The sequence below is a fragment of the Phaethon aethereus genome, assembly GCF_964289735.1.
Source record: "Phaethon aethereus genome assembly, chromosome: 1".
Taxonomy (NCBI): Eukaryota; Metazoa; Chordata; class Aves; order Phaethontiformes; family Phaethontidae; genus Phaethon; species Phaethon aethereus.
In genome coordinates this window covers 10,475,917-10,502,428 of record NC_138575.1, presented here as the reverse complement: position 1 = coordinate 10,502,428, position 26,512 = coordinate 10,475,917, and the positions used below count along the sequence as shown (strand labels likewise).

At 41.1% G+C, this 26,512-nt stretch overlaps 1 protein-coding gene across 1 annotated transcript in view; it reads right to left on the bottom strand.

The window, feature by feature from the left end:
• The window catches only part of PCLO (piccolo presynaptic cytomatrix protein), a 395,249-nt gene extending 379,026 nt beyond the window's left edge, over positions 1–16,223 (bottom strand). The window contains exons 1-2 of the mRNA XM_082013967.1: positions 15,726–16,223; positions 8,735–9,992 (exon numbers count right to left, since the gene is read on the bottom strand). Coding sequence (XP_081870093.1) covers positions 8,735–9,992; positions 15,726–15,967 — 1,500 coding nt within the window. The 5' untranslated portion in view covers positions 15,968–16,223. The remainder of the gene's footprint in view (positions 1–8,734; positions 9,993–15,725) is intronic.
• Between the last annotated feature and the right edge of the window lie 10,289 nt (positions 16,224–26,512).

The window sequence follows — 26,512 nt, the reverse complement described above, 5'->3', positions numbered from 1 at the left end:
ACTGTAGTTCTGTGATTGGAACTGCAGGAGTTCAAAATAAAGTGTGCTACATGATGCAGTTTTGTATCAAACAGTGGCTTCTTCGTTCTAGTGCAATTAGAAAGATTTTCCATAAACTTGAATGGGAGCAGGCTTCTGTTAAGTACAGATGCTCTTACATGTTATTGCAGATGAAGTAAAACTTACTGCTGCTGTAGATAACTAAAATACTAATGTTTGTCTATCCCTAAAGGTCTTCTTGGACAGCAGTGCTGTGACTTTCTAGTTTCTTTCTCCATATTTCTTGTATCTCTAGCTAGAATTAAAAGGCAAAGGTTTCCAGGGCAACACCTGAGCTTTTGCAGTTCCTGTCTACTTGGGAAGGAGATTCTTCTTTGATGCTGAGGAACCCAAGCTGTCTGTTTTCACACTGATAGATAGGAGTGTGTTCTGGGTCTTATTTCTAGAAGAAATCTATGTGATTTTCTTCATCCTGAGATCCATGCTGTGAAGTGTCATGACTAGGACTGTAAATTGGAGGTATTTCATGCAGCGTTTTTGTTCAGATTTCAACTTCTGATCACAGAAAGTACTACCTTGCTTTCTAACTCACTGATGTAGAAGCTATATACCCTCATAACAACAAAGAAGTAATTAAAATATATTTTATGTATTCATCAGCCATAACATCTTTTAAAAGCTTCATAAAGACTCTGATAGTCGAGAGCACCAAATGAATTTATTCAGTGTTTTAGTAACAACATCCCTGGAGAATTACATTGAAGAGAATTATAGCACACATTCCATAGCTCACCTTTTTTCATTCATTCATAATCTAACCATTGACTTCAATAACAAATACCAGCTACATTTCAGTTCTCCTTATCCCAAACAAAGCCAACACAACTGAAGGTAATCTGGAGCCTTTTCCTTTCTGCAAAAGTGTTCAGATTTGTTCCAACTATGCAAATCCATCAAAAGCCATAGGAAAACCATCAGAAAGTGAGTGCATTGAGCGGCGTGCTCAATTTCTATTCCTGCAGATGATGTAGGGGAGGAAAAGAATCCAGCTTGATTCTAAGATTCCAGATGTACTGTGAGAAAGAAATTTTGACTTGCAGATTGAACATATTTCATGTAAAAATTACTGGCACACAATACAAATGTAGCTCTCGGAAGCCATTTTAACAGCCCTTTTGCAGAACAGAGCCGCATTCTAAGGCAATGGGTCTCATTCTCATTTAGACGACTCATTTGGTACTATAAAAAGGAACTTTAAGATACATGTAAAATATTAACATCTCTTTACATCGCCACAGAAATGTAAAGATTTATAGAGCCTTTGCATTGCCACAGATATGTAAATGGCCTTTGCTGACATTGCTCAGCACGGCCCCAAAGCTTTATCGACAAAATCAGTTTCTAGTCTGAAAACACATTAGCTTATTTAGCTCCTGACAATTTTAGAGAGGAGTGAGGAATCCAGATTTGGCTCTTAGCAGACATTTCTGCCAAGATGATGATAGAAACATGAAAAATAAAGCACCTGAGCCCAAGATTTTATGTAGCTTCATAAAGCAGGGTGGTAGAGACAAACAACTAAATCAGAAAATCCTGTTATGAATAAAAAAAGAACAACTTCTGTCACAGAACAAACTGAATTTATACGTCAATATACAACTGAAAAGGTCTTCTAAACAAGCCTGGGCAATACTAGAGACAAAGTTTTCCTTCTACACTATCCCTCCGTGAATAAGAGATCAGCTACTCGAAGTAATTACATTGAAACAAACATTTAACTATTGTACACCATATGCAACTGATCCTCATTTGAGGCAAATAGATTATCGCTACAAAATAAATACTTGCCTTTTATATCTGATATCTGGAGGGAAGGTAACTATGGAGATTACCAGGAAACACTGACTCAAGATGCTCACAAAAATGATGCTAGGTTCTAGCCAGCAGGATGCTCCCCAGCTATCCATTCCACAAACCGCAGCAATGGTCACAAGCACTGTAGCTTGATGCTAAACCAGAGTTCAAGCAAACTTTTTAAATAGCCATTTTAAAAGACAATTTTTAAATGTTTCTTAGCTATTCTAAAACTACTGAAAAACACTACTGGATGAATTGTGTTGTACAGTTACCATAATCTTAAAACATACCCCATTACTCTGGTACAAAAAAGCCATAGCTTGCATATGAACTACAAGTGTTTGGGGAACTATTACTTTAGAGCTTATATAATTAGAATCATAAAGCAGAATAGTGAACATATAATCTTTTGACTTTTTTTTTTTTGAATGCCAGTATTTCAGAATACCTAAAAGTTATTTTTTGTAGCCAAATGTGTTTAAGCTGTCTCATGCATACGACAAGGAAAAAGACTTTTAAACACAGCTCAGTGCACTGCCTCATGCATCACTGCAACCACTGATTGCTTTCATTAACTGCATCTAGATTTAATATACCGGAAACACGTGAACGATTACCCAAAAAAAAAAAAAAAAAAACCAAAAAAACAGAACTGCAAATCAAGAGAGCAGCAAAGCAAAGGCTAACAAAGTCCATCCGTGCTGCCGCCGGGAGCTGGGAAGCGCTGACGCGCCGGGTCGGAGCAGCGCTGGGCCGTGCCTCCCGCCCGCCGCCCGCCCAGCAAACAGCGTCCCGCGTCACATGGCCTAACGTAGTAGTAAATTACAGTTGCTGAGCAACAGCCATACTGGCACAGATGGCTCACTGCAGTTGACATCTTTAGCTATGCAGATTAATTTATTATTTACTTGTGTTAAACACCGGACAGGACAGTTTTCTGGGCTGATGAGAAAACAATCCCACATACTGTAGAATATTGCCCAATTAAAATATTGAGAAACTGTTTGCCATGCATAGGTGTTTGCTTCTTTCTATGTTCTGCCCCTACCTTAAAAGAGGGGAAAAAAAAAAAGATCCCACAGGGCATCCATACTATTAATACATCTAATCCTAAATGTAAAGCAGAGATGTAGGCACATAGTCTTCCTCTGAGAGAGAAATAGTGTGGGAGTGTGTTTAAGAATATTCCACTGAGAGAAATAATATTCTGTATTTCCATAACCCTTCTACTTGAGGATCTAAAATTTTCCCAAATGCCCACGTGGTAGTTCTAGCCAGGGGCAGAAATAAAGGAGCTATACTACCTTCATTTCATCACAAAAATTGTGAATAATCTCCACTTCCATATAAATTGAAGTGTTAGTAACACTGGAACACCCCAAGTACTCTTTGGACCAAAACCAAATATTTCACATGGACATATTTCATTTTTAAAAGACAACTAAACAAGGCTTGTTTGAATCTGCTCTCTGATCAGTTTGAACCCAGACTAAACTCCATCGTCTTTTACAGACCACCTCTAGCTTTACTTTGGTGCAGTTAAGTGTTGATATCTAAATTAATATTTTGAGAAAGTTAAAAAAAGCTTTACTGGGGTTTAACCCATTTCTTTACACCTTATGATTGTAACAGCTGATAGTCAGATTCAAGTCCTTTTTTTTTGTTGTTGTTGTTTTGCATTACTTCTAATACCCTGAAAATCTGCCCAAGTCTGAGTTTACACAGGGCATACAGTTTCAAAGCTATTTTTCCTGCTATTAAAAAGCTTAGACTTTGTGTTATGTCACTACCCACAGTGACAGCAGTTTTATTTTTGTTTATATGTCATTTCCACTCCGTGTTGCATTCCAGTTCTTATGCACTACTGCAACACAGCAGGATCTAGTTTGTGAACCGCAGGGAGTATTTCAATTCAATCAATAGCTTCCTTTACTGTCACATAACAAACAAAGATTTAATAGAGCCATTTCTATTAATTTTATTGTAAGTATAAGCAAAACTTATGGGGATTCACCACAAGAATTAGTCATCTTCCTGATATGAATAGTATTTTGAATTATTATATATTCCTTTCCCTGAACAAGCTAATAATAATGGTAATAACTGAAGAAAATTAATGCATTTCTGACTGCTTAAATTCTCTTTAGTTACTGAGAATACTTCATGTCTAAGTATTTGTTACTGTTTAGGATATTTGGAGATGCAGAACATCAATAAAAACAAATATAAGTACTGAAAATCATTATGAGGATCTGAATCAAATCATGATATTCTTAAATCAAAAGTTGTGATATGATTGTACATAAAAATGGAAGCAGAAAGAAAGAGCAAAAATTCAAGGCTGTAGTACCTAAGCAACTGATAAGACAAAATTCCTAGCTCTACCAAAAAAAGAAAAAAAAATAGACAGCTCCCCCCAAAAAATTCCAACAGCAACAACAAAAAACAAGAAAATATTTTCAGATTGGGTTAAAAAAATTATTTTTCCTGACGAACTGAAAACTAAAGGCATAGATTCAGTAAAATGTTCTACTTGATCTGAAATTATACACTCCACTTTGGGAGACTCAACTTTTCCCCCCCCCCTCCTCTTTTTTCTCTTAGGAATAAGGCAACTTTGATACAGACATGTTATTTCAAAAACAGTCAGAACCAATAAAATAGTTTTTAGAACTCATTTTGCCTCCATCCAGAATAGCTTTTGGCAAATAAACAAATGCCATATCAATATACACATCTTCACATTCTCTGAATGCGCAATTTTCAGCAAGTATCTAAGTAAAAAAATTATACCTGGCTCCAAGACTAATTTTAAATGCTCTCTCAAAAGCATACATGAAATGGTGGATGAAATGTGGACTGATGTAGATAAAATGCATGAAAAATAATCCCTCCTAAAAACTACCTAGAAGACAGGCATTCACATATGCACATGTACTCATCAAGGGTAGGCTCATGGAGCAGAGCTCATATACAACCAAGTTTCCAACATTAACGTCTTTAACACTCCACTTGACCATCAACTTTACAGATGGGCATCAAAAAGAATGTAATGATATATTTTTACAGTTTAAACCTTTGTTCAGTCCATGTTGCATGTATCTTCCAATAACTAGTTCAAAGGGGGCGAAAATTTACTCGAGCTATCGAGCATATGCATTGATGATTTAGATTTAACTATAGTAGCTCATGCTTTTTGCCTAGCTTTATCAAAAACTATATATAAGTGTTTAACAAAATGGATGGTCCCTCAGATGTCTTTTCTTACTTCAGAAAGCCTACTCCACGTGATTTTGGGAAGTGTTAGTTTCTGTTGCTAATGGCTCATGGGAGTGGTTTTGGCAAAATAAAATTTAACAAAAAATGAGAAAAATTAATCAACATGTAACAAAAAAAATACATGACAAGGTTCTGATGTATGTGAAAGAAAAATGGAATAGAGTACCAGTCATCAAACCTGTTTATATAATTTTTTCCATTATTTTATGCAACTGTTGCTAGGCAGTCATGTGCCATGGTGATGAGTGGAGTGTGAATACCTAGACAGATTAGAGAGACATCTGTGACTGGACACATTACGTATGGTGTGTTTTCTCTCTAGACTCCTGTACAAAACCAAGATACCAACTATCCTTCTTCCCCAAGGGGACCACAATATCAGATGGTTCAGAGAAACAGTTCAAGGGGTCTGATCTTGTGGCACTACACGTATCACTTTCTGCTCTTAGTTACACACTTCTCTCTAGTGAGTTAAAAGAGACAGAGTGCATGTATTACTGCATTTTAAATAGAAGTTTAAATGAGAAGAATTAATAAAAATGTTTAAAATCAGCGCTTTTTATAATGGTTTTACAATGCATGCAATCTACTTCCTGAGACAGTTTGTAAAGCCTGCTATATTCTTTCCATAATCAGCTAGAAATATAGAATATAGACATTTAGAAAGATCTATATTGGAAAAGGAATTCACTCAATTATGAAGATTGAACTATCCTGTAAGAAATTTGTAAGAAGAATATCTTAAGATCAAGCAGCTGTACAGGGGAAAATGTTAGAGAACAAAATTAACATAAATTCTTTTCTAAATAAATGCCTTTCATTCTCCCCACATCCAATTTGAAATTATTGCTTTCCAATCGGTAATGTATTTTAACATAAGCAATAAAAGACGGTGGCTGTAAAGGGCATGAGAAAGGCACAACACAGGATTACAGAATCATGAACTTGGCAAAAAGAACAGCAGGAAAAGTCAAAGTATAACAATAAGAGGTAAAGAAATAGTCAGTAAGTGCATGGGTAAGAGACAAAGACTTTTAGTCAATAACACTTTAGAAGAACTTAAGAGAAGCCAAAAGAAAAAACTTGCACCATTATCAAGGAAACTTGACAGCTACGACACAAACTATGGTTTTCATGCTAGACAGGAAGAAGTGTGTAAACTATTGTAAAGGAGGAATCAGAAACTTTTGTTAATAATCTAAATATTGAAAGGAAAGGGAAACTGGAAAGACAGTTTGAGAATAACTCAGGTGGGAACCTTGGCAGCTGAAGTCAGTCAACTTTTTGTATGTGCCAGGGCAGGTTCTACTACTTTGCTCCAACTGTTCAGTAATAAAGTCAGATGTGATTTTCATTGTACTTCGCCGCAGATTGGAGCAGGACACCCACAATGAAGTTTCAGCAAGACAGCTGGTGGTGCAAAGCTAAGCAAATGAGAAAAGTCTGAGTGGGAGTCAGGAGATTGGAACTAATAGCTGAATAAATAAGACATCCAATACCTTCATTTACAGAAATGATTTCATCATGAAATAAATGCATATCTTGTGTTTATTTCAATGTGTAATATGAAATTCAAATCTGCTTTTACATATGTATGCAATCAGTTTTAAATGCAGCTGCATTTATTGTCTTAAAGTCCTGAATTTCACACTTATAGAGTAGTCGCTTCAAAACCTAGTAGTCATTCACTGAATTTCCAAATACTTTGAGATCTTCTTAGATAAACTGTCTCTCTCTCAAAATCCATTTCATTTGAACATACCAAAGTTGTTCACCACTTCCATGGGAAATCTGCGGTTTTTAAAGGAAGAGAAACCTGGGGCTCCAGGAGACTCCAGGAGCACACTACAGAAATTAACAACTCAACACCAACAAATGAATGTTAGAAATATTGGTCTAAAAATATTCTGTCAGAACTTGAAGATAAAGTTTTCTTACAAAAGTTCGTCTTTGACTTCAACATCAATGCGTTACATTTCTTGTCTGTTATACATAAATATATCTTGTTTCACCCCAAACTGTCTAGAATTACATGCTTTTTGACCCTTCCTCATATATGCCCTTATAATATAAGCATTTGGTTAGTTGCAGATGCTCTGAAATTCCTGCTCATGGCTGTTCAAGTCACTTCTTTTCCAGTCCAAGCACTAAAGCCAGCTATCTCAATCCTGAATTTCCCTAAATTCAAACAAGTAGACTCCTAAATGATGTAATGTGCTACCAATGGTTGCTGTGAGTAGCCTTTCATGTTTAAATTTGCAATTTTAGCAAAAAATCAATAATAATATACCTGCTGGATGCAAAAAGCCTCCTGTTTGTTACCAGGTACCCACTAATAAACATGCACACTGGAAAGAAACCTAACTGCTAGCTACATTCTTAAATCATTGTGGTACTGAGCAAACGGGTTGCCCAGAGAGGCTGTGAAGTCTCTAGCCTTGGAGATATTCCAAACTGGCTATGAGCAACCTGCTTTTGGTGACCCTGTTTTAAGCAGAGGGTGGGACTACATGATCTCCAGAGGACACTTCCAGCCTCCGCAATTCTTTGATCTGATTTTAAGTGCAGGGATATTAATTGTCAGGTTCAAGATATAGTAGCAGTCTGTACCTCTTCCTATCAGCATCTCTGATCAGCTAAACTAATACCAAAACAAGACAAAAATAAGCTTCCCAAATACCCCTCCTGGCTATTTATCACTAGTTAGTCTTCAGCGCCAGGTCTGCTATACTTGAATTTCTATAAATTGATAGAAGTGTTGGCACTGAAAACAAACCCAAAATATACTGCAATTTTAAAATTAGCATATCAGGATGTATGAGAAGCCATACAAGCAATAAGAGATCAGACATTCATATGAAGCTTTATTCCCACCCAGAGCAAGTAAAGGATATGTACGAGCACATAAATCAAGCTACCGCAATCATCAAGTTAAAATAAATTCACTTGAAGTCCTAATATTACTTTCTACACCATTTCTGTTACATAATTACAGCATGAATGGTGATCAAGGTTAGAAACAGTCCACAGAGATCTCCTTCTTAGCATCCCACAAGAATGAAATAACCTGAGTATCACCAAGTCAAAACTCATGACTCAGGCTTTCAGTTAATGAACACTCACACAGTTACAAAGCAAATCCACTCCTCATCCTTTTCCAAAACACACACTGGGACTATGAAGAGTAATTTTCTTTTTTTTTTTCGTAGTTAGTTCTTATAGCAGCAAATTTTACTTATTTATAAACATATTAGCACATGACTACTGTGGTCAGATTATAAATGTAGACAGCAAGTGCTTAAAATCAAGCAAAATGGCTAAAAAGTCACATTGGCGTTCCTCCTCTTTCTATATGAAGAAATGAGAACACACTCCTAAACACTGTACAAACAGAGAACCACTACCTTCTTTTTTCCCCAATTTCACCCTCTTATACTGGTAAGCAGTTTTCCCAAATAGCATGTTTTTTTTTTCACTGAACTTGTTAAGGCCTTAGGTGATCACGGTGATACATTGTAATGCACCTGACGTTTCAGCATAACGGAGATAAACTTAATTTTGTGTTCCGATAGCGAACATCAGTTTAAACACCACTCACCTCTGTTATATGAGGATTAGGATTAAATCCACAGAGGCTGCAGACGACAGTGTGACACTGTGTGCAGGTGTTGTAATTGGCCTTTTCCGGAGCGTGCAGCAGCAGTTCGGTGGTTGTGCAAAGAGGACAGAAGGTTTTCTTTGGGGCAGACTCAGCAGGCTGGGAGGCACCAGCTTCCTTTTGCTGCGAGGGTTTTTCAGGCCCGGGTTGCTGGCCTGGTGGTTTTGTAAGTCCTGGTTGTTGTGCTGGGGGCTTCGCGGCCCCTGCAGTCTGAGAAGATGGTTTTGTAGGCCCTGCCTGTGGTGGCACTTGTTTTACAAGCCCTGTTTGCTGCGGAGGTGGCTTCCCAGGTCCAGGCTGCGATGGTTGTTTTGCAGGTCCCGTTTGCTGAGCAGATGGCTTTTCAGGTCCAGGTTGCTGAGAAGGCTGTTTTGGAGGCCCTGCTTGCTGGGAAGATGGCTTTACAGGACCTCCTTGCCGTGATGGCTGCTGAGATGATTGTTTTTCAGGTCCTGGCTGCTGCGATGACGGTTTTGTGGGAGGTGGTGCTTGGGATGATGTTCTAGCATTGTCTGGTTGCTGTGGCGGTGGTTTTGTTGGGCCTGATGAAGGTTTTGCTGTTGAAGTTTGCTGTTGAACAGGCTTTGTTGGTTCTGACTGTTGGGGCTGAGATTTTTGTGGTCCTCGCTGTTGGGGTGGTTGTTTCGCTTGCTCTAGCTTAGGGTCTGCTGGGTGACCAGGGCCTGGTTTCTGAACTTGCTTTGGCTCCCCAGACTGCTGCTGCTGAGGCACTGGTTTGGAAGACTCTGTTTGCTGGGGCGTAGGTCTGGCAGGCCCTTGTTGTTGAAGAGTTGGCTTTGGAGACTGTTGTTGAGCTGGATGTTTTGCAAGGCCCCGCTGCTCCTCAGGTTTCCCTTGCTCTTTCTGGGTAACTTTTTGTTTTCTACCGGCTTCTTCATGGGCTGCGTCTGAATCTGATATCAAATCAAAAGGATTGAATTTGTTCACAACTGAAGTGACTGCACTCAATGGATTGGCTTCTGAGAGAAAACTGGGCATCATACTTGGCTTCTGATCTTCTTTAAAATCAGTCCTGGATTTTGATTCCCTTAGACTTATAGAAGAAGGGCTCCGTCCAGGTGCCCGCTGTTCTGTCTTCAGCACATCTACTGTTCTGCTTTTACTTAAACTTGGTGCTCCCGGATCTGGAGGCTTACCTGGTTGCCTGGGATGGTGGCTTGTATCAAGCTCAGGATGTCTGCAGACAAAAAAAAGTAATAAAATTAAAATAATGCAGAGTACAAGAAAAATGAGATAAAATAAGATGTATCTGTAACCCAGGAAGTGCTCTGGTAACACTGTGAAGTTTTTCATGTGATTAAGTGCTTGCAAGACCAAGGCTTATAGCATAAGGTGCATGCAAAAAGTATTTAAATAAAAATTATCATTCTATAAAGTCTTATACAAGTATTCAGTCATAGGCTGACTTCTTATTTAGAAAATAATCTAATACGACAACAATGTTTAACCAGGTAATTTTCTCTGCAGAAATCTGGAGAGCTCAAAGCTAAAACTTCCTAATTTACCTAAATCCAAATGACTAACCCTTCATCCCTTTGGATACAAACAGGGGGAGACAGAGAAGATTAAAAGAAACAGAGATGTCAGAAAATTAGCAGATCAAAGCACAGTCGTACAAGGAAAAACACTGCACAATACAAAATGTTTATGTACTTGCGTTTTGGCTACTTGTACAAAATTTGGATATATGTACGGTTCAGTATGTACGGTTCAGCATGAAGCAGGGATCTAAACTCCTAAAATCCAGGTACGTTAAGAAGTATATGCTTCTCTTTAAAGTAATTACTTTGTCACCCATCCATTCACAGATTAGAAGAATTTCCAATTGGATAAAGCAGATGCCAGTTCACAGAATTAGTCCTGAAGTTGGTTTTTTTTCCAGTAGAACTACTGTAAAGCTTCCTCCAAGCATAATTTCAACTTTTCACACTGCCCAGCAATAAAAAGAAAATCTCTCATTACGTAGGGATTTTTCCCACTTCTCTAACAATAATTTTGCTGTGTTTTCATATAGGAAAAAATAAAACTAAGAATGTAGAAACCAAAATCAAGATCATGTCTTTGTATGTGGCATCGTACGCTATGCATTGCTATACTCAGCTGCAGCTGGAGGAAATAATGTTTTATTCAATGTTATTGCTAAAGGATGTAGTAAAATATTCTAGTCAGTGCTATCACTGTGTTTTTGATGGAAGATACAGTGTTCTCTTCAGTGCCACAACAGTGTTGCGAATATAAAATTTTCAGTTTTCACTTTGAGGGATCCAGTTAACTGTGTTCTTGTTTTTCCAGATGTGACATTTCTTCCTGGGCATTCATGAGCAAAATAAAGAATCACTCATTACATTTAACTGTATTCCTTAACTAAAATAAAAAATAAAAAATTGCACAATTCTGCTTAAGACTTTTATCAGAAGTCCGCAGAACCATACATAATAGACACGTTAAAAAATATATTTTACACTGTTAATGTTACCATGGGTTTACTATTATTTCTGATTAATATTTAGAGTTTTCATTACATACCTAGCAATGGCAATACAAAAGAACAAAGCTAAGTGGTAGCCATTTCTGTGCTCATAATTCTCACAACGTGATTTTCTCACAATTTTTTACCTGATGTTTTTGTAAATTAAAAATGTCCACATAAAATTCTTGCTAAGGACAAACTATTTCCACTCTTCCATAATTCCATTTACCCATCCCCATCCTTGTAAAATTATTGGCCATAATACTGGGAAGTTTACAACGTTAATATGGAACCCACTGAAGGCGGCACACACAGTACGTGTGTTTCCACTGGTGTCAGTGAACAATGATTAACTTATTATTCATAAAGAGGATAATTCAGAAAATACCAATGATAATCTAATTCCTTCAAATATTTGGCATTTTTGCTTGTTGAAAGAACAATTTTTTACTCTCATTAGCACCTAGGTAGGTCTACCTGCAGTCCTGTTTCTTGCTATTTAGATAAGCACTCTACGAGATTTGTCTGAAGAGGTAGAATCATAGAGTAGTTTGGGTTGGAAGGGACCTTTAAAGGTCATCCAGTCCAACCCACCTACAATAAGCAGGGACGTCTTCAACTAGATCAGGTTGCTCAGAGGTGCAGCCCACTAAGTGAAATAATTTCAACTATTCTATTAGTGGCAGTCTGGTACACTTCCAGCATTCATGATTGCAAGTGTTCAAAATGTTGGAAGGCTTTATTTAACAATGCTAAGAATGACAAGGGAAAAAAGAAAAAAATCAATTAAAACTCAGGTCAAGAAACAGGGTACCATACCCAAACCTTACAGTGTGAAGGTGGAAGGAAAAGAAAACAACCTAAAACTGTTTTTAGAAATTGAACTTGGACATTAACAAGAAGTAGTAACTGTAGATCCCTATTGGAAGAGAATTCTCCTCCAGTTTTCATTTTTATCAAAATAATGTGCTCCATAAATTTCCACCTGATCAGATGTCAGGACTTGAAATGAGATTAAAACCCATGAATCTAGGAAAAAAAAACCCAGGTGATTCTGCAAGGCTGCTGGTATATTCTGAAGACCAGACTTCTCTTGCCTTTATACATAACAACGTTTCTAAGCAATGGAGACAGAGCATGGTTAACCAGTGGAAGAAAAAGCCTTGAAAAGACAAGCTTCTTGAGAAATGTTACCTCTGTCAAAAACCAGGACATGCTCCATTTAGTTTTAGGTAGCTGGAAGTTGAAGCCTTCTTTTCTAGAACTATTTTACAACCAGCTACAGACTGACATGGAACAATTTTAATTAATCTAGAGAATCAGAAATCCTCAAAAAAAAATCTTGTCTTTATTTAGCAGGAATTTGCTTATTTTTAAACCTTTTGACTCATGAAAAGCCCACCATTGTTTTAAAGTCTTTAATCCAGACTCAACAAGCAAAATCATTTAGTCCTCCTTCACCTAATTCTTTTCTTTGTGCTGCTATGTTCCTCCTCACTTTGGCCTTGACTCACAGAGCTCATCTTTATTCATTTACATTAATATTACAGCCAAATCAAAGCTTACTTTGGATTTGAGAGGACATTTAACAAAAAGACTATTGGTCTAGTTCTTGAATGCCTACAAACTATAAAACTCTATTTAAAAAGGCATGTCTTTTTCCCATTCATCAGTATAAATACTTTTAAAGAGAAGCGCAGTAACTACACAACTCTAAGCTAGCTAGATCTTTTCATATCTACAGACAAGATATGTATAAACTTACGCATACCCCTGGTGGCTAATCGTTGTGGGTTTTTTTAAGTCAACAGAGTGATGGCATTAACAAAAATACATATTTCTTCTGGAAAATACACCATAAATATACTTTAGAAGTGTGACACTCATTAAGACTTCTTAGCATTTCCTCCCAAAATGCAGCAATTTTTTTTCCGTTTATGTCTATTGTGAACAACTTAATGAACTGAAAAAAAAAAAAACCCAAATAACGAGCTGCATCAGATGGTTCGTATATTCATATATAACATCAAAAATCCTGCAGTTGCAAAAATTGTTACTTCAGGATATCATCAATCATGAGGAAGTTGAACATTTTAAGATTTGAGTTACTTTGGGAGGGGATTGAAAGCATTTAGAATAGTAAATAATCATTAGTCTCTCAGATAAGACTAGATAACAGCTAAAGTTATAATGGAAATCACAGAGGAAAAATCCAGTTAACAACATGAAAAAAACCAAACAGACAATGCAATAGGGACACTGTCATAATGCAAGGCTATATAAACTGGAAGCCAGAATTCCTCTTTTGATCACTATTTCAGTCACTTAACATTTGGACTGGCATAACCACACTGGAAAAAAAGCTGTTGGCAACAACAGTTGTAGAGCATCAGTGAAGAGGTGTTTCTCACATCTGATTTCTTTGGCCACAGAGACTAAAAAAAAAAAAACCTTGAAACTAAAGAGTCTGAGTCTCAGCAGGCTAGTTCTTTACAGAAGTTGAAGTCTGGAAGAGGCTGATCCTTAGTCCTTAGAAGAGTCTTACTCCAAGGGTTTGGATCAGGTTCTTAAAAATTATTCCCATCATTCTTGGTAGGTCTCAGTAGGAAAGAGGTGTGCAACAGGAGCAAGCAAAGTCAGAAAACAAGAGCAGAGACAAGTAGTAACCTCCTTACAGTGTGACAGACACAAAGATGCTATGATGGGAACTGCTACAACCCTACAAAAGAAGGTAACTTATCATTCATTGCATTGAATGTTAAAATGTCAACTTTGACTAAAAGTTAAAAGGCTGTAATTCACAAATAGAGTGTCTTTACTTTAAATGGAGAGTTAAAGTATTGTATGCTAACATGATCAAAGTAGTTTCTGATACCATAAATATGTTCGTAGGAAAGCAGCCATTTATAAATGCGGAAATAATCACACTGCAATGAGTTTTGCCTATTCTAAAATCTTCCAAGGACATTTATCTACTTTTTTCTGGAACATTAGCATGAAAAAATAAACTTTTTAAGTCTTTGTGTCTTTGCTCATAGACTGTTATACAGAAGGGAATTTTGAGGTCAGTTTCACAGAACTAACCAATATGATTTTTTTTTTCCATTAACATCTATAGAAGCTGAGTAGAGCCCTGAATGGAATGCAAAATTATACTTTACATACAGTGTTAATACCTGTTTAATAATCATGCAAGACAAAATAGGAAGATTTAATTTCCAGTTTTTAAAAAATGGAGACTGGCACCTCAGGTATAATCCCAATGACTTCGGTAGTTTGCCCAAGGATGAATTTGGTCCCACCCTCCTTGCTTGTCTTCTTCCAGAATTCACTTATATAAACCTGATATTATATAAACTCAATAAGCATTTATCTAGGGTGAGGTCAATACACAACAGCCAGTCGAGGAGGCTCCTTTCAGCATCCTCCTTCAACACAAACAACACGCCCAGCCCCGGAGACGGAGAGCAACAGAGCCGCCGGCCCTGGATGAGGGGCGGGGGGAGCCGGCGAGTTCAGGACCCCGGACAGCGGCACGGACGGCGAAGGGCGGGCACCGGGCGCGGGAGGCCGGCAGCGGCAGCGCGGAGCGAACCGGCCCCGGCAGCGAACCGGCCCCCGCGGCGGGCCGAGGGAACGGGCTTGTTGCACATCGGGCAGTGAATTTACTAAGGGGCAGGGAAAGAAAGGGGAAGGAACTCATCCTAGCCTCGACAGATGCACAACGAGGTAAAGCCATCACTACCCAGAATACTGAATCCCGTGGCAATCAATGCAATCTATTATTGCGCCTCTCTTTTCCCTTTCAACAACAAAAAAAAAAAAAGGAAAAGAAAAATAAGGGGGCAAAAATGGATCGAAACAGATCTACTCAATCCATGACTATTTAATGAAGCCAAATGATAGTTGTAGAGGTTAAGAATGGGCAGAGTAATGGCCAACAATTACATTATGCTCAAAAGCTTTGAAAGACTCAACAAGAAACCCTTTCTGAAGGAAGAGAAGCTCACAGAGCCCATCGGCCGCGGGGAGAGCTTCCCTGGCTACTATCCGAGCTGTGAGGCACTCCAGCCCCGCGAAGCACACACCCCCACAGAGAAAACCGAAACGTTGTCTGCAACGCTCTCCCCTCCCCAGAGACAGGAACTACCCGCGCTCCAGCCCGGCGCAGAGGGAGGGCAGGGGAGAGGGCGCAGCCGCTGGAACCGTGGACCGTCGTTATTATGAAGAATCACCGGAGCGGGAAGAGCTGGAGGCTGCAGGCTCCATCCCCGCGCCCGCGCTCCTGCAGCCGCCCCCTTCCCTCCCTCGGCCAGCAAAAGGCAACGCCTGCTCCCCGTGCAGCGGGACCGGATCGTATCGCGACTCGCCCCCCGCCCCACCGCGAGGAGCCGGAGAAGGGGGGGGAGGAGCGGGAGGACAGAGATTTTCCGTGCATGCCTTTGCATGGGAGGCGGCTCCGCGCCGGCGAGGTTCCCTCTGGGCAGCCCCTGCGCCCTTGACATGACAGCGGCGATCTGCCTTCTCTCCTCCTCGCTCAGCTGGCTCAGGTCCGCCTCCACCCCGGCCGGGACCAGGCGCTGCAAGGGGGCCGCGGGGCCGCCGCCATCCCCGGCCGCCGCCGCCCCTTCGGGGCAGGCACCCAGCCCCTCGCCCCCTTCCAGGCTCGCCTCGTTGCCCATGGCCGCCGCGGCTCCCCGATCGCCGCCTCTCCCCTCGGACGCAGACCCGGCGCGGGGGCAGCTCGCCGCCGCGCAGCCCCTCTCTCCAGCGGACGCAGCACCGGGCGCTCAGGGCTCCGCAGCCGCCACCACAGCCCCGCGCGGCGACAGCGGCGGCAGCGGCGGCGCCAGGCTCGCCGCCTGTCGCCGCGGCTGCCGGGGAAGTGCGGCGCCGACAGCCGCCCGCCGCGCCGCGCCGCGCATGCTCCGGGCGGGACGGCGGGATGGCGGGCGGGCGGGCGGCTCCCCCCGCGCACACCCGCGCCCCGCCCTGCGCCCCGGCCGTTAAAGACACCGCGCGCAGCCCCAGCCCCGTCGCGTCCTCGGCCCGCGGCCGCCCGCCCCGCCCCCGGCCCGTCTTAAGGGAGCGGACGGGCGCTGGCCGCGGCGGGCTTCCGGCGGGGACGCGGCGCCCGCCTCGGGAGTGCTGCCTCCCGCTCTACTTCCCTCGGCAAATAAGGACGTGCTCGCGAGCAGCCGGGGCGTGGCGGAGCCTGGCTCGCCCCAGCCGCGAAGTGAGGGGGGCTGACGGCGCGTCTGCAGGACGCCCACCCAGGCAAACCCGCGGAGCGAGGCCGCCGCGGTCAGGCTGCTCGGGCCGTGCGCAGCTGGGCTTCGGACGCCCCTGGAGGTGGAGATTCCGCAGCCTCTCTGCGCCCCTGGCCCGGTGTTTGACCACCCTGTACTGCTTCCAGCTCTGGAGCCCTCGGCACAGGAGAGACATGGACCTGTTGGAGCGGGGCCAGAGGAGGCCACAAAAATGACCTCAGGGCTGGAACAGTTCTGCTGTGAGGACAGGCTGAGAGAGTTGGGGATGTTCAGCCTGGAGAAGAGAAGGCTCTGGGGAGACCTTATTGCAGCCGGCCAGGGCTGAAAGGGGGCTGATAAGAAAGATGGGGACAGACTTTTTAGCAGGGTTTGTTGTGACAGGACGAGGAGTAATGGTTTTAAACTGAAAGAGGGTAGATTTAGACTAGATCTAAGGATGAAATTTTTCACAGTGAGGGTGGTGAAACTCTGGCCCAGGTTGCCCAGAGAGGTGGTAGATGCCCCATCCCTGGCAACATTCCAGGTCAGGTTGGACGGGGCTCTGAGCAACCTGGTCTAGTTGAAGATGTCCCTGCTCATGGCAGGGGGGTTGGACTAGGTGACGTTTAAAGGCCCCTTCCAACCCTATTCTATGGTGACTGGTTCCAGTTTGTCAATGTTGTTCTGGGATTGGTGAGCCCCAAACTGGACACAGTAGTGCAGTATCACAACTGCTGAATATATTGAGAAGAATCACCTTCAACCTGTTGACCACCCATGAGGTAGCGCAACCCAGTCTGCTGTTGGTATTCTTCATCACAACTGCGTACTGCTGAAGCATGTTCACTTTCTCATCCACCAGCTTTCTGCAAAGCTCCTTTTGAGCAAGCCTGTCCTGGTGCATGGAGTTATTCCTTCCTGGATACAAGACTCTGCACTTGCCTTTTTTCAACTTCATCAGGTTCCTGCCAACCCATCCTCCTTGCCTGTTTGGGGCTCTGCAAGCAGCAGCCCTGCCTTTCACTGTATCTACTGTTCTCCTAGCTGGCATTGAAGAGCATTTGAGTTGCTGGAGCGTGTCCAGAGAAGGGCAATGAAGCTGGTGAGGGGTCTGGAGTACAAGTCTTATGAGGAGTGGCTGAGGGAACTGGGGTTGTTCAGTCTGGAGAAGAGGAGCCTGAGGGGAGACCTCATTGCTCTCTACAACTACCTGAAAGGAGGTTATGGTGAGGTGGATGTTGGTCTCTTCTCCCAATTAACTAGCAACAGAATGAGAAGAAATGGCCTCAAGTTGCACCAGGGGAGGTTTAGACTAGATACTAGGAAAAAATTCTTTACGGAGAGAGTGGTCAAGCATTGGACCAGGCTGCCCAGGGAGGTGGTGGAGTCACCATCACTGGAGGTGTTCAAAATGCATGTAGATGTGGCACTTTGGGACATGGTTTAGTGGGCATGGTGGTGTTGGGTTGATGGTTGGACTTGATGATCTTAGAGGTCTTTTCCAACCTTAATGATTCTATGATCATTCACAGTCTTGCTGAGGGTGTATTCCATCCTTTGCCCACATCAACAGAGACACTAAATATTATTAGTCAGAAAGGTACAACGAGTAGCATGCCATCAGTTGGGCTTGAAACAACTAACCACAACCCATCTGAGCCTGACAGTTCAGTCTATTTTTCAACACTGTACTAGCCACATTAGCCAAACTGCCTTGTAGTTCTCTTGTGGATGCACTTTCCTGAAGACAGGTGCAGTGCTTGCCTTTTTCTGGTCATTAGGGAACTTTCCCAATGACCTTCTGAAAATGATAGAGTGACTCTGCAATAGCATCATCCAGCTCCCTTGGCACCCTTTGATCTCCCCCATCTAGTCCCATGAGCTTCTGCATATCCAGCTGGTTTAAGTGCTTCCTAAGTCTTACTCTACTACAGGGAATGCTTCATTCCCACATACTCTGATGCTCGGCTCAGGGACCTGGGAGGCTAGAGGACAAAACTTACCTATAAAAGCCATGGCAAAGAGCCACTAAGTACCTCAAACTTTCTATGGCTTTTGTGACTAGTTTTCCTGCCTCATTGATCGAGGGCCAAATTTTTCCTAAATCCTTCCTAGAGATCTTACTAAATTGCGGCTGTATTTTGAGTATTCCAGTGTGTTCGGTAAACAGCTAAATCTTCACAAATCTAGGTCTTTAGTTACAGGGATGTGATAGCATTTGGTGCTCTTGCTTGACTCCTTCTACAGCACCGTTACTATTTTTCTCCAGACACACCCCCAAAATAACCTACATAAGGATGCCATCCAAATACTTATGGTACTCTTGTATTGTAACAATCAGACACCATTTTTTCCAGTACTGGTTTGCAATAAATGATGAAACTGGTAGCAGTTGGGGGCTTCCTACTTTCCTCTCAAGTGACTTTAAGTTACACGTCAAAAGAACAGCTCAGCAGAGAACATGCTAAAGCAGAGAGAAAATCCTCTAAATGGAGTAGCATGACATGAGTGTAAGTAAGCGGATGCCTATTCACACAATGTTCTAGGTAAAGACATCAGAGGGACCTGTGGAAGATGTGACACACAACACAGTCACACCTGAACAAGGGTGGATTCACTTGGCATGTGAAGGAAAGATACACATTTCAGTTAAGGGTTTTAGAGGAAGGCAAATACACATTCCTAATCATTTAGCTCAAGTGAACATCACATACTTAGGTATGTGCTGCATGGAAGAAGGCAAATGCACAACAAAGGTGGGGAAAGAGGGATTTAATCAGGAAAGCATTTGGTTTTCTGATACATACTAATGTAAGCATTCATATGCACTTAAATATGCTCATATTCTTAAATATTCTGTGGAGGGTGTTATTCCTGTCCTTTAGCTGGGTAGTCTGAAAGTTTATTAAGTTTCCAAATGCAATTTTTCTAAACAGACAAACCCGGTACGTTTCTTTATTCAAAGCCAAAATAAGTAACTGGAGCCTTTGACTCAGACCTAGAAGTCATCCTATGTTTAAAAATAGATGGCATATGTCAGATATAGATGCAGATGAAACAAGTAAGATCAATACACGTTCAATTCGCTCAATAAAACAATTAAAATTGGGGAGATAGCAGATTTGCTAGTGCTTGTTGATCAAAACTATATACACTTTTCCTGTTCCACTGTTAACATATGCCAAGATAGAAGATAGGAGGAAAGAGACGTATAATGCCTAAGGAAGTAAGCTGAGCCCAAACGGAGCTGCAGGATGAGATATGACCTTCGGTGGGAAGTTCACTATTGGTTTCACTGGACCCAAGGATGTCACCTTAAAATGATTATGATTTCAAATAACTTAGGGATTTTTGTGGAAACTAGCTCTTTTCACAGTTCTGTGACATTTACCTTTTCTTATGAAACGGCATGAAATCAATAGTTATCTGTCCCAGAAGTCCCACTGAAGGCCTGTTTGCCCTACATCCCATCATTTCTACATCTTTCTCCCTACGTTATCATAGAACCATAAAATCTTTGGGTTGGAAGGGAACTTTTAAGGTCATCTAATCCAACACCCCTGCAAGGAGCAGGGGCATCTTCAACATTCTTCACAGTCTGTCCAAAAGTGACACCATCTTTCTCATTTCGGTGTTACCAATGAAACTCATAAACTGACGAGGCATAACATTCTGTTGTAGTAAGGAAAGAAGAGTCATCAAATGAATCAGCCTTTTGCTCAAAAGTCATAATGTCTAACTTGCAAGAAACAGGTTGGTGGTGTCAGGCTAAATACCCTTATTAAAAAATGTATTTTCTTAACCACTGTCACTGAAAAATATGATTAAAAACCCTTCAGAGATAAAACAGTCTCTTAAAAAGTGCACGCAAATTAGAACTCTGCATGTAAATTTAGAGGCAGAGATATAGAAGCAAGTTGCCATCCCTTAGATGCTAGGCAATATAAAAAGGATAGTCATGAACAGAGGCAATTCCAACTACCCTGTGAGGGCTCACTCACACTTTTTGTACAATTTTCATTGTATCTGAATCCACAATCGATCAGCACAGTCCACAAACATTTATATATTTTACAACACGAAGTCCATACATGGTATTATTATCCTTTCAAAGCAAAGGCACAGTATATTTTAAGTGATGTAACTTCATTCAGACTAAGGACTGCACTATATGAGTAATGCAGTACTTTCATCTGGGCCTGACCAGTTTACTATGCAAACTAGATGCACCAGATCTCCAGAGGAGCCAGGCCAGGTTAGAGCTGAGCAGGCAGAAGCAGCACAAGGACACCGGTTCATCTTTTCCCACTGCTGAATCTGATCGGGGGCAAGTGAATCTCAGTTAAGTGTGTGTCTTCAGCACTAAAATGAGTGCTTGAAGTTAATTTACTGATTAACAACTCTGAAGACATCCAATCTTCTCATCAGTTGGCTACTTAGTATAGATGTACTCTTTACACTTTAGATGTACTCTCTCTAAAGGGGAGAAAAAACTATTTAGTGCATGGAATTTTGAGAAGTAATGCTAAGATCATCAGAAGAAAGAATAAGAGGTCAGTAACACCTTGGCATGAGCTGGCAAAATAGGAAGGGAAGGAAAACTCTTATATCTTAGTAATATGCCTGGCATTACGCCCAGATAAAAGTGAAGGAGGAAGAAGGTGTGTTAATCATTAACGATTAGCAGAAGCTGTACTGATCAGTACCACAAAGGAAAGTAAAGTTAAAGAGGAGGTAGAATTTGCATAAACATATTTATAACACTTTACACTTTAATGATTTCATATTCTAATTTGTACAGATACCTAGCTAGATGCTACAGTGCCCCTATCACATTTACATACCCCATTTCAGAGATACAGACACTGTGGAGGGTACTTTGAGTTTAAAAGACGTTAGTTAAGATGCATCCCCCAGTTTGGTCCATCTGCTATAAAGAATGAGCAATGCCTCTTAGTGATAGCTTTTTCCAGACAGTTAACACAATAGATTTGACAAATATATATGAATATATAAAACTAAAGGAAAATATGGAATACAATAGTGCAATCAGTTGCGCAAATATGCTTACCTTCCCCTCCTATTCACCATCTCAGAATGCAAGTGAGCACACTGCACCAGAGATTAAACAGGGAACACACACCAAAATCATGTTGAATCAATATACTGAATGGAATTTATCCAATACAAAAACCTGATTAACTTTTTAAAGAATGAAATAAAAAGAGCATGAATCTGTTTTCTGGAAAAATGTTGTGCAACCCCTAGGAAATAAAAATTTCAAATATGATGTAAGTTATGTCCATATAAGAGCATAATCCAAAAGCACATGATGCTTTAAATGACACATTTGTATGCGCACCTGTATGTGTCACTGGTGCACTAGTGTTCTAGGCAGCTCACTGGTACAGGTTATATGAAATACCTGTTAAGGAGTGGAAACAAATGCATACACAGTCTGCAGTAATGGCCATATGCTCTAAGAACATGAGGGAGTAAGGCTTCTTCTCTCACAAGTACTAACTCTGTATCAGAACTACTCTTATCTACATACCAACCAAAGTTTGGCTAAGGACCACACAGCAGGCATTCTTCAAGATCATTATTCACCAAAACCACCAGTAAAGGACAATAACAAGGTACTTTGTAAAGCATTGTGTATTGCTCTTTTATTCATATGCATATTACTCTTCTCTCTCTACACAGAATTTTCTGTTCTATCACTTTGTACATGCAGGTTGAGAAACCATCGGAATAGTGAGTTACCCTGTTCCAAAAGTCCTGCAAAAAGCACCTACTTAATGGAGCAAAAAAAAAAAACCCTGGATATAGCATAAAAACTCTCAGGTAAGAGAAAACACCCTGGGCAGAATTATTTGCAGTATTCCAGAGTTCCTGAATCTGGGATTTTTTGATACCATACACTCTGATACAATACCATTAATGTTACAGTATCCTATTTATTATTAAACAAATCACTTTTGAGAAGCCACTGCAGGTATTTTAGCCTCATTATCAACAATCCAGTCGAAACAGGATTAGTAGATACACTTTATCCCAGTGAACAGCCAGTGCATAGACACCTGTCTAAGTTATCCTAGCAATGTCACAACCAGATTTGCTTGTGTAAACAAAACAAGAAGGTCTGCCAACTGCCTACAGCACAGCAATGCTGGTACGCTCACAATATGGACTCCCACAGTATAGATTAGTGACAATATTAAAAATCTTAGGTATATTGGCAATCAGTGCTTCTAAGACACAAATAGTAATTTGCATCTTAAAGTGAAGAATGGGACAAAATAGCCCTCAATCTCAAAGATTGTATCCTAAACCACCTGCACCAACAGCAATATGTAATTTTGTCCTGTTGTTCTTGAGTTGCTTTCTCTAATTTGAGTTTATCCACCTGCTGCAGCTAATACAACTAACAGTGGTACAGGCACCATCACAAGGAGCTCAAATTTTATTTGCTTGTATGGTGAAACAGTCATAGCTGGGATTATTAAAATTCAAGAGCAAAGTAGTCAGTTAGGAAGAACCTAGGGAAACATCTGAACCATCACTAGTATCAAATTATGATAGATCACCTTAGAATAAAGTAACTGTTCAGTTTATTCAGTTGGGTTTGCATCAGTAAGCATAACAGTGAGATTCTCAGAATCTGTCTCTTATGATTGGTATTGGTAAGAGAAGAGTGTTTAAAGTTTTAATTCCCCTAGCAGTTATCTGTTTCATGCCCAGAACACAGTAGGTACTTAAACTGAAAACTGCATAGCCTAAACAGAGGAAAGTCTTGTCAGTGAAGCATGTATTTAGATTATATGTCCAGGTTCTGCCTGTGCCACAGAGCACTGGCTTTCATTTTAAATACAATTTTTTTTTTTTTTTTCCAAATTAGTTAATCTATGGAGGGGAGAGGGGAGTGGATATTAAGATTCATTAGGACAATCAAAAATAGTTCACATGATTTACATGCATTTCTTTATAAAAAGGTTACTTAAAGTAGGATTCTCAAGCTGAAACCTGCCTTACTGTAAGTATCATGTAAACAGCAATGTGCACGCGCAGTCTAAAAGGCCAACCATCATCCAAAGCAGCATGACCAGCAGGTTGGGGGAGGTGATTCTGCCCCTCTACTCTCCTTTGGTGAGACCCACCTGGAGTCCTGCATCCAGCTCTGGAGCCCTCAGCACAGGAAAGACATGGACCTGTTGGAGAGGGTCTAGAGGAGGGCCACAAAAATGACCCGAGGGATGGAACACCTCTCCTATGAGGACAGGCTGAGAGAGTTGGGGGTGTTCAGCCTGGAAAGTCTCTCTCTGGGGAGACCTTATTGCAGCCTTCCAGGACTTAAAAGGGGCTGATAAGAAAGATGGGGACAGACAGGGCCTGTTGTGACAGGACAAGGGGTGATGGTTTTAAACTGAAAGAGGGTGGATTTCAACTAGATCTAAAGATGAAATTTTTGACAATGAGGATGGTGAAACCCTGGCCTAGGTTGCCCAGAGAGGTGGTAGATGCCCCATCCCTGGAAACATTCAAGGTCAGGTTGGACGGGGCTCTGAGCAACCTGATGTAGTTGAAGATGTCTCTGCTCATGGCAAGGTGGTTGGACTAGATGACCTTTAAATGTCCCTTCCAATCCAAAGGTTCTACAATTCTATGATTCTATCATATATAAGTGAATATTGGACAAGGCCACCATTTCTAAAAATAAGAGATTAAAGTTAAGCACCTGAGTCCTTCTTTAGGAGCTCACATGTAGAATGATAAACAGGGATGCAGAGCACAGTTCCAGTGGATGTTGCATGTTGCTTTCCATGTATTGAGTGACACGTTGTAGATCATGTTAAATATACATTACCTAGGTTTTCTGGCATGAGCTACCAACTGGCTCTGTTATAGAATTAAATAGAAAAAAAGGAAAGGTTTATCTTTGATGTATAAAGTCCTTCTTAGAGTGGCTTCTGGATACTGCTGATTTCATGTAAAATAAACAGCAGCCTTTATCCCAGAAAGTATATCTATACAGGACTAATAAAGTTTATCCTTCTCTTCAGGTGTGTACTTAGAGGCTTTATACTCTTGATACTAGACATAGCTCCTAGCTCATAAAGGAACATACAAAACCAGAGTTACATCCCAAATGCCTTGATTTTCACTTTAGTCCAAACACAATCTTAGAATGGGTGGCAAGTAACATCTGGAGGTCACCTGGTCCAACTCCTCTCTCAAAACAAGGCCAACATAAATTAGGCTGCTCAGAGTCACTTTCAGTTGAATTATTTCCAAGGATAGAGATTTCAGTCTCTCTGGGCAACCTTATATCTAATCAGAATTTCTCAATTACCTCTCATCCTTTCACTATGCATCTTAGGGCTGAGTAAGGCTCTATTTTCTCTGTTTCCTCTCGTTAGGAACTTGAAGCTGGCAATAGGATTCACCCTGAGTCTTCTCTTCATAAGGCTGAACAAACCTGCCTCTCTCAGCCTCTCCTCATAGGTCAGGTGCTCCAGACTCCGAACAGTCTGGACAGCCCTCCACTGGACTTGTTCCAGTTTGTCAATCTCTCTTTTATGCTGAGGAATCCAAACCTTGCCACAGCACTCCAGATGCAGTATAACAAATGCTGAGTAGAAAGGAATAATCGTTTCCCTCAGTCTCTTGTGGGATATGATACAGCCCAATATACTGTTGGCTATCTGAAATGCTGGACTTCGCACAAATCCTTCCTGAATTCCATGAGATTAATGTCAGCCCATTCCTTCAGTCTCACTAGGTCTCCTTGAATACCACCCCTGCCATAGAGCACATTGGCAGTTTGGTATCATGCACAAACTTGATGAGGGTCCATTCCTTCTCCTCCTTCAGATCAATGGTAATCATATTAAACAGGGCAAATCCCAGGACAGACCACAGAATAACCTCACTTGAGCTGACCTCCAGAGAGAGTACAAATCATTACCCAGTATGCTCTGAACCCAGTGATCCAGACAATTTATTGTTCCACCCATCTAAAGTCCCAGCATTGATATAAGGATTCATAGGAGACCATGTTGAAAGCCTGGCTAAAATCAAGATTGAAGACCCCTACCATTGTTCTTCCCTCATCGATAGACTTAGATTTTTAATTATAAAAGGCAATCAACTTGGCTAAAGCATAATCTACCTGTTGTATATCTATACTGGATATTTCTATTTGCTGACTTCTTCATTAGCCCAGAAATGGCTTACAAGGGAACTCACTCCATGATTTTTCCAGGAAGGAAGGTGAGGCTGATGTGCCCTTGGTTCACTGTTACTATTTTTGCCCTTTCTGAAGATGGCTGTGGCATTTTCCTTTCCCCAGTTATCAGGGAACTCCCCTGGTCTCCACAGTCTTTCAAGACCTCTGAGAGTGACTTCACTATGACATTGATCAAATCTCTCAGTATTCACAGATGCATCCCTTCTAGTCCCATGAGTCTGTATATATTGAGGTTACTCAGGAGATCACTGACTTAATCCTCTTCCACTATTTGTCTCACCTAACACCATCCCTACATACCCAAGCAATTTTTCTAAATTCCTCCTTCCACTTCCTGCTCTCATTTCCACTTACATAAACCTCCTGCACTGGACCCCAGTCAGGTCCTTGTTTAACCAAGATGGACTCCTGATATATCTATTATTTTTTGTGAACACTAGGATGGATCATTCTTTTGTTTGGAGGAGACTGTCCTTAAAGATCTGCTAACTTTCATAAGGTCCTTTGTCCTTCAATACTGCTTCCCACCAGATTATACTTCCCAGTTCTCTGAATAAGCTGAAGTTTACTTTCTACTTTCTTGAAATTTAGGACCTGTATTCTGCTGTCTGCCTTCCTCACTCCCCTCAGGATCTTGAGCTCTGCAGTTTCATGCTTACTGCAATAAGGCAATAAGCCTGTCATTGATTATCAAATCCCCAACAAGCTCTCAGAGCTCGTAAGTAGCA